General features: G+C 43.7%; 2 protein-coding genes across 3 annotated transcripts; both read left to right on the plus strand.

Annotated features, from left to right (window-relative positions):
- Window positions 1-1,553: 1,553 nt before the first annotated feature.
- Window positions 1,554-10,097, plus strand: RHOA (ras homolog family member A). Of its 2 annotated transcripts, none has more exons than XM_006892913.1 (4): window positions 1,554-1,709; window positions 4,351-4,471; window positions 7,364-7,494; window positions 9,591-10,097. In XM_006892913.1, the coding sequence occupies exons 1-4, from the start codon at window positions 1,554-1,556 to the stop codon at window positions 9,762-9,764; spliced, it is 582 nt and encodes a 193-aa protein (XP_006892975.1). In that variant the 3' UTR covers window positions 9,765-10,097. The 2 variants fall into 2 exon arrangements, with proteins under 2 accessions (XP_006892975.1, XP_006892976.1); XM_006892914.1 differs by having other exon boundaries at window positions 1,554-1,682; window positions 4,384-4,471; window positions 9,591-9,997.
- A 1,918-nt stretch (window positions 10,098-12,015) lies between these two features.
- On the plus strand, window positions 12,016-12,898 carry GPX1 (glutathione peroxidase 1). The gene is given in 2 exon segments (XM_006903606.1): window positions 12,016-12,261; window positions 12,539-12,898. Coding segments are annotated over 2 exon segments (606 nt in total).
- Window positions 12,899-14,122: the final 1,224 nt, after the last annotated feature.

The following is a 14,122-nucleotide window of genomic DNA, read 5'->3' on the forward strand; positions in this document are numbered from 1 at the left end:
CTTACCAACATAGTAGATTCCAAAGATCATGTTGTTAACATGAAAATGAAGGATAACCATATAAGTATGAAACTGGCAAAGTAGTCAGCCAAGTTGATGCATAACCTTAACCATCATAGCCATCTCATACCTTGGTATTTGTTATTGCCAGATATATGTTGTTAATGTGTAAAATAATTGGATAGTAGAATTTTTTACTCTTTTAAATAAATGCAAAATACAAAAGTCTCTTTTTGCCAGTGGTTTTCTTTTCAACTTGAATACTGTTTTACTTCCGGCTTATATTCATGTTCTAATAAAGGTATGGCTTTGTATACAGTATGTATGCAGAGCTTCATAGTAGTGTTGGGGCAGATAGGTTGTTGGTTTTCTTACATATTCTACCTGATAATTCTCTCAGACTTCTTTGAAGTACCTCAGAGAGATTCCATCTTACCTGACCATTAATGAACTAAGGCTTCAGGCATTAATACCCACTCCTTGTGGTGGTGGTGTACCATCCAGTTGGAACCAAGCTATAACTAACCCTTCAGTGGGTTTTCGGAGTCAATAAGTTGAACTGGAGAAAATTTCCTTCCTAAACATTTTTTCTTAAGGTTGCATGAATATTTTACCTTGGTTTTTGTTTATGAGTTAAAGTTAAGTTAAAGATGTAAAAAACCAAAAGGGAGAAATTGATAGAGAAGAAAAGAGTATCCTGGATTATGGAATGGTCTCCTGTCATTGTTTTCAAATTAAAGAAGGGAAAAAAACCCCACAAAACCCAAAAACTGATGAGGCTCTCCAAAATCTACAATATGCAAAGAATTTGAAACCCATTTACTGTCAAGTTCTGTTTTAAATCAAATTTTCGTGGAAAATGTTTCCTTTTCTACCAGTTTCAGATACTTCTGACCTATCTTTATATTTAATGGTAGTATTGGCAATTGAGCCACCCATTAGATCTGTTTTTCTTATGAATTTCTAGTTCTAGTGATTGAAAGGATGGTTCCTGTTTGTTTCCAAAAGTAAAGGAACTCCACATATCACCCATTTTTATTCCAAGTGGATATTTTTTATCTGTATAGTCCCCCAGAGTCAGAAAAGTACATAGATAGGTCCATGATGACTTTATTTTTAAATAACCAGAAACCATATTCATGGTTATGGGGTTTATTAGGGAAGTTTACAGGCTATATAATTCAGTTTGGGAGCAGGATCCAATCCCTCAGTCTGGACAGCTTCTCATGAATGGTTGCAGGCCCTTTGACCTTCAGCCTCATGGCTTAAGCCAGTGTTAAAAAGTTTTCTTAGTCCTGCCACTTAGGCAGATTTCCTTCAGTCCTCCAGCAAGCTTGGGCTGAAGGCATCTACCTCTGTGGAGCAGCGGTCCTAAATCACCTCTGTCTCATGTTGGTCTCTAGTTCTCTGCCGAGGCTACAATTGCTCTTAGTCTGAGTAGCATAGGACTCTCTGGCTTGGAGGACATACGCTGGCTGATTCCTCTCCCTGGTTAGTATTGAGATTCTTCCCTGTGATGACTTTTAATCATACCTTTGTCTTTTGTTTCAGTGATGGCAGCCATCAGGAAGAAACTGGTGATTGTTGGTGATGGAGCTTGTGGCAAGACTTGCTTGCTCATAGTCTTCAGCAAGGATCAGTTCCCTGAGGTGTATGTGCCCACAGTGTTTGAGAACTATGTGGCTGATATTGAAGTGGACGGAAAGCAGGTGAGCACACCTTGCAAAGCAACTGATACCATTTTGCATAGTAGGTTTTCCAAAGAGTTTATAAAGAAGCAGACCCTTTTGCCTCACTAATGCACATCATGATAATAAAGAGAGTTATTGTTGGAAGAGAGAAATCCATTCTCATGCCATGTTGTCCCAACTTGGTTTATTGTTTAGACTTTTTCTATCTAACTTCATATATATTTCAAGTGGATTGCAAAAAAAGATCAGAGACTCTTCCTGTAAATGTTTCTAAAAGGGTTGTAATTGATTTAACCCCATCAGCAATAAGAATATTTAAAAAAACGTGTGTGTGCGCACACAGACTTGTTCCATAGGATTTTGTGCTTGTACCGTCAAATTGGATCGGATTGGTACAGGAGGAGATGGTCCCCCCCGTCTCCAGCAGAGCATCTGGTGGATTTAAACTGCTCATCTCTGGGATTGCAATGCAGCTTCTTGCCACTAGGCCACCAGAGCTCATCCACATTTCATTTTTTATATATGTTTTTTACTTTAACATAAAACAGGTTGTCTTGGTTGCTTCAGTTTCCTGTTATTGACTGAGCATATTGTTTTCCCCATGTCAGTCTTAAAGCCCACTGGCAAGACTGGGGCAAAACTCTTGCAATTGGAGTGTCTATTTCTATTATTTTCTCAATTTTGTTTTCATAATTATGTCTTTATGTCTTCACTGGCTTCTTATTTGATCTCTCGAATAAGAGTAACATTCCTTTTGGAAATAGGTCAGCTGAAAAGAAAACTAGAACAAAAAATACTGTTCTCCAATATGTTTATTCCTCTTGGGCATCCAGTCACATTTCTCATATGTTACTGTTATCTAATATCCTGCCTCCCATAATTCCGTCCCGTTTCTCACTTTGTTCTCTTATCTGCCATACCTATAGAACTGGTGAGTGAGTGGAGATGTGGAGATTGTGTTAGGCCAGCTGCTCAGAATTCCAGATTGCGTGGTTACAGGACTTCTTCAGATAGTTCTGTGGACCTTTGAATTATGTTCATATGCAAAGTGGTTTAAACCATTTTTTAGTAACTGCCAGGGTTCTGTGAAATAACTCAAGTGTTGTAAGTACTAAAGCATTTTACAAATTGTGCTGAATAAGAGCATGCTCAAAATCCCCAATGTGCAGTTTCTCGTCTGTTACACCCAACTGCACAGTGGGCCACAATGATTATTCTCGTGCTGCTAGGAATCCTAAAGAACATTTCTGGGTCTAATTGGATGGGTAATAAATTATAGCTCAGCAAAACGTTGTCTGAATTCTGCTCTGCAAGTCACCCACCAGTAGAGTGTTGCCAACCCATCAGTCCCGTTCATGACTGTTTGAATGTGTTTCTGTGGACCTGATAAGAAAACGAATTTGAATGGAAAAAGGACCTAGTTGCTACAAAATGAATAGAAATATACTGAGATCTTTGGACTTATGCTCTGTTTACCTAACTTTGGTTGCCACATCATGAACACAGAAGTTTAATGGCTTGAAGGAGACAAAGGCAGGTTATTATTTCTTGGCACCTTTCTCCCAAGTTTAGTGCATGTGTGTGTATATTGGTGGTGTTACCCAGTCTCTTCAGAGACCATGTCTATGACTGTTAACCAGGAACATCTTTTCTGTGACAATAGGCATATGGTAGAGACAGTAAAGCAATAGATTTCTGCCTGGAGATTAGGATTTGTCTGTAATAAATGAAGGGATCTTGACTTAAAACATTAAGGAATGATCTTTAAGACTCTCTGAACCACCATTCTTAACATAAGGAAGCCCCTCACCCAAGGAAATAAAGGAATTTGAACTAGAAGAGATGTCACAGGCTGGATACCTATTTATTTCAGTGACTACAAGTTCAAAGCACTAGTGTGGAAGGCATTTTCCTGGGAATGTTTATATAGTATACACTAAAAGAGGGCTGAAGAATCATGCATGATTTTAGGTACTTATGGTGCCAAAGTTAGGCCTGCCAAAATGAAGTATCCATTCTGACATGAGCAGCTCAATACTCTAAAAACACTTATCAAAAGCCATTCTAGGGTTGAGTGTGTCTGAACTGTACACAGACATCCATAGAGATGAAGTGTCTGGGCAGGGCTGTGATAGAAAAATGATTGAACTTTACCATACTGAGGTCACCTAACACTCAGGCAGAGATGTCTTTCCTATTTAGCAATTCAAATGCAGACATACATTGCAGCAAAATGATGAGACACAGTCAAACAGTTCAATGAGACTATGTTAAAGTTATTCAGTCTGCTTTGCCCTTTAAGCGCTTAGTTGATAGAATGTTACTTAATTTGGTTTCTCCCTTTGTCTAACCATTTCTTTACTAAGTAGAACATTGTTTATAACTAAATACTTCTTGCTGATTACAAAGTAATTTTTTACTTGATATTTTTGAATCAAGCCACTTTGTATACTTTGTCTATAAAATTTGCAGTTTTAAATTCCAACCAAAATAATTGAAACACAGCACCCACCTTTGTGCTTAATTTAAGTAAAAATGAGCATTATTCTATTTTGCTATTTGAAAATAATCTGCTGCTTGAATATGTTGTTGTAAACATCACTTACAGTGGCAAGTGGAATTAACCTCATGCTTTTGGGGTTTGTTTTTCCCATTACAGGTAGAGTTGGCTTTGTGGGACACAGCTGGGCAGGAAGATTATGATCGCCTGAGGCCCCTCTCCTACCCGGACACTGATGTTATACTGATGTGTTTCTCCATTGACAGCCCTGATAGTTTAGGTGAGTGGCCCTACAGCGTAATGTTGACTCTTAGTCCAATGTGCATGGCTAACACCTGTTTTCTTAGGTCCTTTATGGGCACCAAGTGGGTGCACAGCAGAGTGAACTTCAGGAAATGAATCCTTGGTGACCAGAGTCCTGGAGTTTTAAACCACTTGTCCCTGGTTCCCTTTACACACTAGGTTTTTCATGCTGCTGTATTGAAAATTGGAAAGCAAGTGAATTCCAAATCTAAAGCCCCCTTCTTTGACTAAAATTTGGGGAAGGCTGTTATATAGGTGCCCATGCCGTTTTCAGTACTTTATTTCACCTGCTGCATTCCAGCATCCACACTAGTGACTTGCTTTTTCACAGTAATGTTTTTAAGACCATTCTTCAAAATGCTTTAGCTGATAAAGGGATTTTTACACCAGACCATTCCCCTCGTCCATGTGGCCTCATGCTTAGAAAGTATATCAATGAAAGTCACTTCAAGAAGTCAGTTCAAAAAAAAAGAAAGAAAGAAAAAAAAAAAAAGAAGTCAGTTCAGTGAAAACTATATAATGCTGACCTCATGCTTTAACACAAGGCACCAAGGCCTTCAGAAGAGTTTTCAGTTTATGCTGTAATGGTGATGGGATGTCTTTTCTGTTGCTGCAGCTTTTTGTCATCACAGGGCAACCGGTAGACTAAGGACATCACCATGATGAGAACAGCCTTTCAAGGGTTGCTGGTAACTCGGGCCTGTGTTCAGCAGTTACGGTTAGACTGTTTTATTTCAGTCATGGTTGTCCCAGTTTATTGATGGTGCTAGGGATGCACCTAAATACTAAGCCACTTTCTCAGTTTTGTATGGTCCAAGGAACTAGACTGAGATGATCTGCCAGTATTGAGACAGCTGGTACTTCCTGTCATTGATTCACTTCAGTCTTACTTCAACAGTTAGGATTATTTTTTTTTTTTTTCAAATTTATTTGACTTTGTGTTGAAGGCAAATGGAAGATCCTGGAAGCTGAGGCCCTTGTATATTAAGCCACAGAGAAAATTGAGCCACACGATACCTTGGCTCAAGAACATACTTTGGAGGTTGCACTTCAGTCCTCTGACAATAAGAATCAGGATACAGGGTCCCCTGTACATTCAGGATGTAATACTCTGGTGATGAAAATAATGTCAACGCAAGAATTCTTGTTCCTCAGTCTCATTCCTTTTAAAACATGTTTCCTGGTTTCAGAGGTCTTTAGCTTTTGACCTTTCTCTGTTTTAGCCATGATTTGTTTCTTGCTAACTCCTATTCCAGAGGCTAGGCCCTAGGGTAGAGAGAGTAGGACAGAAAAGAAAAAAGCTTAAGACACCCTTATCTGAGTAAAAGGCATGCCTGAGGACAGGGTCTGAATGCTGCAGGAGGGAGGATTCATATTGGTAGATAGCAAAAGAACTTTTTAGGCCGGGGAACACCAGGCCAAAGTCCTTGAGTAGAAACTAAGTAGGGGTCCAGTTTAGCAGGTGTGTAATAGTGAGGAGTAATGGGGAATTTGTAAAGGTTTGAGCCAGGGTTTGAAGTGATGTTGCCTTTTAAAGAGATCACTGTGTTGGTTCAGCTGAAAAGGGACCACAGATTCAAGAATAAGGGCAAGTTTTAGCTTCAAGGCTTTTTGGCTTCACCATTAGATGTGCTCCCTTTTCCCTTTTAATGCTCTAAGGACAAGGACATAGTGTACTTCTTGGAAACCATTTGTTCTGGAGATAATTGTGAGTTGTCATAATAGTGATATACTTTATCCTGTAGTTGATATTGTAGAAGAAGTCTGCTGGAGACTTCAAATGTCTGTGAATTAGAAGACAATTTCTTGGGGAGCTCTGGTGGCCTAGTGACAAGAAACTGTACTGCAATCCCAGAGGAACACGGTTCGAATCCACCAGACGCTCTGCCGGAAAAGGAGGCGCAATATCCTCCTGTACCAGTCAGATCTGATTTGACAGTACACGCACACAAAATAATAAAAATTAAAAAAAAAAAAAAAGAAGACAATTTCTTGACCTCTCTTATGTAGCTTCTCTACCTGAAAATGTTCTTTAACCAGAAGAGCATCTTTTCATATTCTGACTAACCTCTACCATTATGATAATTTGTCTTGAAATCAGAGAGTAAACAGTTTATATTTCTAAAACAGTCTTGAATAACTATAAACACAATTTGAATGATCACAATGGTCATACTAAACACTTATGTGTTAACTTAGTGAATCCTCAAAATATACATGTGTAAAGTAGGTACTGTAGTTAGGCCCATTTTATAAAAATCATCCTTGAAACTGAGATGCCTAAGGTAGTATAGGGAATTTATCCTGGACCCCCTGCCCACTGCATGTACCCACAGTCTTTTCATGTTAGTTCAGTGCAAGCTGCAGCTGGTTATTACTCATTTTCAGAAGACACTGTGGTGCCATTTGAAATGTCAGTAACGCACAGGGTGGGGGCCATGTCAAAGGCCTTTGGAGAAGATGAATAGAGAGCAGGCAGCACCTGGGCAGACTGTGGCTCTCAAATGGGGTCTCTTCTTTCAGGCCCTGAAAGCCCGAAAATCATAGGGCAGCAGTGACCAGTAATGCCTTTGTGGAGCCACTCTGTTCTAGGTGCCTTGTTCCTCTAGAATCTCCGAACCCTACCTCTGCAGAAGCTCATCAATTCCAGAGTTCTTTGATGCAACTAAAAAAAAAAAACCCAAAAAAACCTGGTTGATTCTGTGCTTAAAGGAGTTAGTTTTGTCTTTTTCTATAGTTTGAAGTTGGACAAAATTCCATTGTCCAACAGACCTCTGCAGCCACGAAGTTTATTATTCAACCGAAACTTTTGATTCTTCAGAATGAAATTGTATGCATCCCCAAAACCTGTGTATTTTCTTTCCTTCAGAAAACATCCCAGAAAAGTGGACTCCGGAAGTCAAGCATTTCTGTCCCAATGTGCCCATCATCCTGGTTGGGAACAAGAAGGATCTTCGGAATGATGAACACACAAGGCGGGAGCTAGCCAAGATGAAGCAGGCATGGCTGGGGCAGGGTGGGCCATGGCTCTACCTTCCTGTAGCATTCTTAAAGCCAGGACCCATGAGAAATTCTCACAAGCCAGAATGTTTCAGATAGAGATTCAGACTTTTTAGTAGTCCTGAATGCTGTGCTTCCCAAGATTACCAGTCCCAGGAGGGGCCTCACAGCCGCAGTGCTCCAGAGCCAGGAACTCCCAAGATGTTATTTCTTTTAAGTTATTACCTTGATAGATGTGAGGCCAAAGATAACATCAGTGGCAACAGAAGGATCAGAACATTCAGTCAAAGAACCCCTAGTGCCTTTCTTAACAGGAAGATGGAGGTGACATCTTGTCCTCTTTGCTCCTGGGTGGCTCAGTGACAGGGCTTCATTCCTGCAGCGTGAGTGTCTTCATCTTAAGTGGTCGCTCCTAGTTGCTCCAGCTGATTTTTTAGCATCTGGATGTCAGCACTTTCCTAGGCAGTCCTCTGTGAAGCTTTTGAGATTTAAGTACATCTCTTCCCTTTCACATTTTAAATTGATTGGCCCTTTAAGATCTTGCTTGGACATCTCAAATACTCTCAAGTGCATCACTTGAAATTCTTCCTTCCACTAAATATTTGAAGAAAATTTAGACAAAATTTTTAGCACTGTTTTAGAACCATCATCCTGTCCCATCATCTCTAACATTAACCTCCTCCCCCTAGCCCTCTCACTTTTATCTTGGGGTCTTGTAGTTCATTGGAAGGTCTAACAGAAACCCAAAAATGATCAGAGAAAATGCCTTACACGATTGTTGATGATGTATGTAGACCAGTGAATGTAGTCAAAGAAGCTGGTGAATAGTGGATCAGGTGCTTGTAGGCTGAGCCAGCTGAATCTGGTTAGATGCAGCGTCCCAAGCAAGCAGGAAACGAGAGCGAACTTCTCAGCTGCAGTCCTGTATATATAAGAGCTCAGGTGTGTAAGTCATACCAGTAAGAGAACTGAGTACAATTTAGGTCATATCTTCTTATAGGGTGGTGCTTCAAGATGCGTATTGTTCTAATCCTACCTCCTTGGAACCAGAATAATTCAGTCTTGAATGAAGTCATAGGCATCGCTGGTAGACTCACAGAATGGGAGGATATGGTGGAAATGGCCATATTAAGTCATTGTACCATGTGCTGCATAGAAAGCATTGCCCTCCTTACACTGTCCAGTTTGTCTTCTTTTAAAGCCTCATTAGCGTATTGAATGTCCACATTCTAACAACACATTGCTAGTGCCTTAAGTATTTTCTCAGATGATATTTTCTCCATAGCTTTCCTCACTGCCTTTTGATTACTTCTGACCACAGCTGCATTTGACATCTGTGATTCTACCATCGTGGATGGGACAGGGAAAACCAATCTATAAGATACCTTAAAACCACCAGACTTGACCCATTACCCAATTCTAAAACAGCTTCCCTATTTTAGTTATCAGAGCAGCACTCTACACTTCAATTGCTAAATTCTGTCTTCATTATCTAATGCCACCATAGCAGGAATACCACCAGTGGATGGCTTTAACGAAGGTATTTTGAAAGGGTGAAGTCCAGCATTAGCTTTAGAAGAAGGCTTTTCTAAAAAAAAAAAAAAGAAGAAGAAGAAGGCTTTTCTTTCTCAAGTCTGGAGAAAAGAACTTGTCTCCACAGTTTTTCTGGTTCTTTGGATATTTTCATGACGCTTGGCATCTCTACTTGTTTAATGTTTTAGAACTCAAAAGAAATAGACTTCAGGACACACCCTACATTAATTCTGATGAGATGATAACTAGTGGGGTGGGGGACAGGGTTTACAGGACTTCTTTTTGGGAAGGACACTAACACCTCGATGTGTAATTTGAGTAGTTTTGTCCTTGATTCCTTGTTGAATCTCCTTTTTTTGACCTCTCTTTCCACCTCTTAAGAGAGAACTCATTTGATGGAGATTTTATATTTGGGAGAAATTACAGCATTTACAGAATTCCTTATATAGAGCTCAAATGAGGGAGTTTGGAACTTTGAAAAAGAAGTCTTCTAGCTGACCCTGAAATTTCTGTCTGTGCCTACTTAACACTGTTAGCTAAAAGCACTCTCTTCTGTTTGCCAGGAGCCAGTAAAACCCGAAGAAGGAAGAGATATGGCAAACAGGATTGGTGCTTTTGGATACATGGAGTGTTCAGCAAAGACCAAAGATGGAGTGAGGGAGGTTTTTGAAATGGCCACGAGAGCAGCTCTGCAAGCCAGACGTGGGAAGAAAAAATCTGGGTGCCTTGTCTTGTGAAACCTTGCTGCAAGCACAGCCCTCATGCGGTTAATTTTGAAGTGCTGTTTATTAATCTTAGTGTATGATTACTGGCCTTTTTCATTTATCTATAATTTACCTAAGATTACAAATCAGAAGTCATCTTGCTACCAGTATTTAGAAGCCAACCATGATTATTAATGATGTCCAACCCCTCCGACCCACCAGGGTGTCTCTACACTGCTCTAACAGCCCTCCTCTGCACTCCCACCTGATACACCAGGCGCTAATTCAAGGAATTTCTTAACTTCTTGCTTCTTTCTAGAAAGAGAAAAAGTTGGTAACTTTTGTGAATTAGGCTGTAACTACTTTATAACTAACATGCCCTGCCTATTATCTGTCAGCTGCAAGATACTCTGGCGAGTCACCACTTGAGAACTTTAATCCAAAATGGGTTTCATTGGCATAGTTCTGGTTATGTCCACTGAGAGTGGGCATCCAGATTTTTGACAATGTGCTCAGCCAGAGAGGCCCAATTCCATGCAGCTGTGGCAGAGTTACAGTTCTGTGGTTTCATGTTAGTTACCTTATAGTTACTGTGTAATTAGTGCCACTTAATGTATGTTACCAAAAATAAATATATCTACCCCAGACTAGATGTAGTATTTTTTGTATAATTGGATTTCCTAATACTGATATTTGTCATCTCCGCAGAAAGTGTATTGGTTTTTTAAAAAGAAAGTGTATTTGAAAATAAAGTCAGATGGAAAATTCCTTTTAAAAATTCCCGTTTTGTCAGTTTCTCTGATAACAAAAAGATGGCCATATGTCAGCCCATCCCCATCCGGTGCCCCCTTTCAGCCACACTTAGCCCACCCACAGCCCCTTCCCTAGAGCTGGGCTGCATATATAGGAATTCGGTTTCACACCTGAGGCAGTTAGACTCTTGGAAAAGGTGGTTTATCCTGTCTCACCTGGACTGCAGGTCTGGCTCTAGTTCACAGTGCTCCTTTCTCCTCACTGGATCCAGGTTTCCTTCCGGAGGAGCCACTAGTCCCTGCACAGCACTTGGTTTCTTCTCTCCGGCTGACTAAACATTTTTTTCTGTATCAGTTACTTTTTCCAACTACTAATAGAATAAAGGCAGTTTTCTAAACTTCTGTATCCTGGTGTTTGTGTTGCTCTCTGCAAGGCTGGGAGCAGAAGAATGGATGGGCTTCACCAGCCTAAGCTAACGTAGCTTTGACTCTGGGGAGGTGCCTGAAGGCAGTAAAACAGCCACTTGCCTCCCTTTTCTCAGCTGTCACTACCTGGGCTTCTCCCAAGAATGTGGAAACACTCAATACACATACACTTTCAGGTTCTCAGTAGGAATGGAATGTACAGAGAAGATATGAGGGACATTTGGGGCAGTCGTTCTGTGGAACAATCTCAGTGTAACCTCAGCTTCCCTGTACTCCTTGTCCATTTTCTAGTCTTTGGCTTCTGAGCCTGAGCTCCAGATAAAGGAAGGTAAGGAGGGAGAATGGCCTCAAATCCACTGTAACGTTGGGCGTCATTGCCTCAGGCAGGGGCAGCACGTGAGAGGTACCTGGAAAGCTGGACACGAAGCAGTTAGAAAACCTGCACAGTGGGCAGACGGGGCCTAGAGGTGAAGGCCCTCCTGGCAGCCCAATGCAGGGTCAGGGTTCTGGGCTGGCTGTGGGACACCCACCTCCGCCAGCGCACTTCCTGTCTTCCCTAACTGGCCCTTCCTAGAATGCCAGAGCTTCTGCACGGAGAGCACAGCCACTGCCAGCCACACCATCACCGCAAGTCACATCTCGCCCCGTGCATCTGACGACAGTGGGTTTTGCAGATTTCCAACAATATGATATTGGGCGGGCCTGGCCGGCACGAGCGGCGCCCGCTACTGGTCAGCTGCGACTCCCACCATGGCAGCCGGTCCAGGGCAGGCTCCGTGCCCTGCGGAACGTTTCAGGAAGGATCGCAGTTGTCGCGGGTCTGGGAAGGGGGTGCCCACTGCAGAAGCGCTCAGCCCTGCGCTGCCAGAGTCAGACCGGGCGCGTCCGGGCTCCGCCCGAGCTGGGTGTGCCCGCGTCCGGCCGGGGGCGTCCCGCCTCTTGAGCCCCGAGCCGGGAGGCGGAAACAGGAAGAGTTGGGCCCCGGGAGGCGGGGCGTCCGGAAAAAGGGCTGCCCCACGTGACCGCCGGCCGCTACTTAAAGGGCGCCCGCTGGCGGCTCGCAGTTCTGGGTTCTGAGTGTTGAGCTCGTCCCTCTGTCCTTCGCCATGTGTGCTGCTCCGGTGGCGGCGGCAGCCGCGCGCACCGTGCATGCCTTCTCTGCACGCCCGCTGACCGGCGGGGAGCCCCTGAGCCTGGGCTCGCTGCAGGGCAAAGTCCTGCTCATCGAGAACGTGGCGTCGCTCTGAGGCACCACGGTCCGGGACTACACCCAGATGAACGATCTGCAGCGGCGCCTCGGCCCTCGAGGGCTGGTCGTGCTCGGTTTCCCATGCAACCAGTTTGGGCATCAGGTGCTCCGGGAGGGGCGGGGCGGAGGTGGGCGCGCAGCCGGGTTTGGGGACGATGGCGGGTGGGGGCTGGACCCAGCAGCCACAGGCTTAAAGCTCAAAGAAGGGGATTCGAGGCAGGCAGCAGGCCTCCTTCTGTGCATTCGTTTTTGGCTGCAATTCAGGCCCTCCCTGGAGTTGTGCAAGGAGGGCAACGACCGGGTGACTCAGCTGCCTGTGGTCAGTTTGCTCTCCCCTACCCCTCGAGGCCTCGCGTTCCAGCCACCCTTCTCTCTGGCAGGAGAACGCCAAAAACGAAGAGATCCTGAATTCCCTGAAGCATGTCCGACCAGGCGGCGGGTTCGAGCCCAACTTCACACTTTTTGAGAAGTGCGACGTTAATGGTGCTCAGGCACATCCCCTCTTCGCTTTTCTGCGGGAAGCCCTGCCCACGCCCAGCGACGATGCCACTGCACTCATGACCGACCCCAAGTTGATCACGTGGTCTCCGGTGTGCCGCAACGACATTGCCTGGAACTTCGAGAAGTTCCTGGTGGGGCCCGACGGTGTGCCTGTGCGCAGGTACAGCCGCCGCTTCCCAACCATCGACATCGAGGCTGACATCATGGCCCTGCTGTCCAGGGGGCCCAGCAGTGCCTAAGGCGCCCCTCCCCCCATCCCAGGCTGCTTGGCAGGCACTATGCTCCCTTCTGGGGGGGGGTTTCATTAATGAGGGTGTTTGCTCTAAACTTGAATGGAGAAATGCCTGATGCCTAAGAAATCCCCCTCAGATGGGTGCTGGTCCTGCCGGTCTCAACCTCCCCTTCCGGATTAGCACAAATCTCTAATAAAGTGCTAAGCAGAAGAACTCTGTGTGCTTATGTATATCCTTCAGTGTTGGCTTTAAATACATTTCTTTTTTCTTTTTTAATTGGGAAAAACATATTGGGGGTACAAGGAGGTGAGGGTTGGGGGCAGAAGGGTGAGGATGGGCCAGGATGCAGTTGCAGAGCTGCACAGTTTGGTCGGTGGGGGGAGCAGGTGAAGGAAATAATGAGGTTCCAGAGGGGACCAGATCCTACAGAGGAATGACAAGCATTTTCCAATGGTAATTAAACCAACTGTCTTATTGATTTGGGAATTGGATGCCGACTCTCTGGCTTCTTCATGCTGAACAGGGGCGTTGATGTGAAGGGGGAAAGGGAGGACACTTTATCACCTTACTGGTGGTCTTGGGTTAAAGCTGCTTGCCTTCTTGCTCTGTTAGAAGATATTTTCCTGTCATTTGCTCCCTTCTGGACTGCAGAGTGTTTTCCCAGGTGGGTCCAGTGGGGATGGCTGGTTGAACCCAGAGGCTCCATCCTCCTTTGCTTCCTTAGCTGTCAGTTGTAATTCCTTTTTGTCACTGGCACTGGGTTCAGGGTCAATTCTGGAGTAAAACTCAGTGTAAGGTTACGTATAGGAAAGGGAGCAAACCTAGAGAGAACAAACTTGTGAGTTACAAATAGAAGGGCTTTGAGGGCGTTGCTTTCAGGTTTACCGAGGGGGGGGGTGGCCTAGGTAACATTGTTAAATACATTTCTTGTCGATCTTAAGCCTTCTTCCCTCCCAGTGGTCAAACCTGAAATTCCTTTTGTCTACAGTGTTTGAGATTCTTGTGGGAAGCCAGGTTCCTTCCTCTCCCTGTATTTGTCTTTCTGCTACAGATTATAACAAAAGCTTGTATTTTGAAAGTAAACAAGGCAGTGGCTATCTCTACCACCAGTTCTCTTTCTTGGACACTGAAATGACCCTAATATGCTGTGAAACATTCATTTTATGGTTTCTTCAAGTGTTGGGCCCACAAAAACCCATTTAACACCGATGTTTTGTGCATTGTTACAAA

Source organism: Elephantulus edwardii, unplaced genomic scaffold (assembly GCF_000299155.1).
Source record: "Elephantulus edwardii isolate Elephantulus edwardi_28Jun2011 unplaced genomic scaffold, EleEdw1.0 scaffold00121, whole genome shotgun sequence".
NCBI lineage: Eukaryota > Metazoa > Chordata > Mammalia > Macroscelidea > Macroscelididae > Elephantulus > Elephantulus edwardii.

Coding starts and splice junctions, on each gene's coding strand:
- RHOA (XM_006892913.1), top strand. CDS start 1,554: ATGGCAGCCATCAGGAAGAAACTGGTGATTGTTGGTGATGGAGCTTGT. Junction 1,710..4,350: donor TTGAAGTGGACGGAAAGCAG/GTGAGCACACCT, acceptor TTCCCATTACAG/GTAGAGTTGGCTTTGTGGGA. Junction 7,495..9,590: donor AGCTAGCCAAGATGAAGCAG/GCATGGCTGGGG, acceptor TCTGTTTGCCAG/GAGCCAGTAAAACCCGAAGA.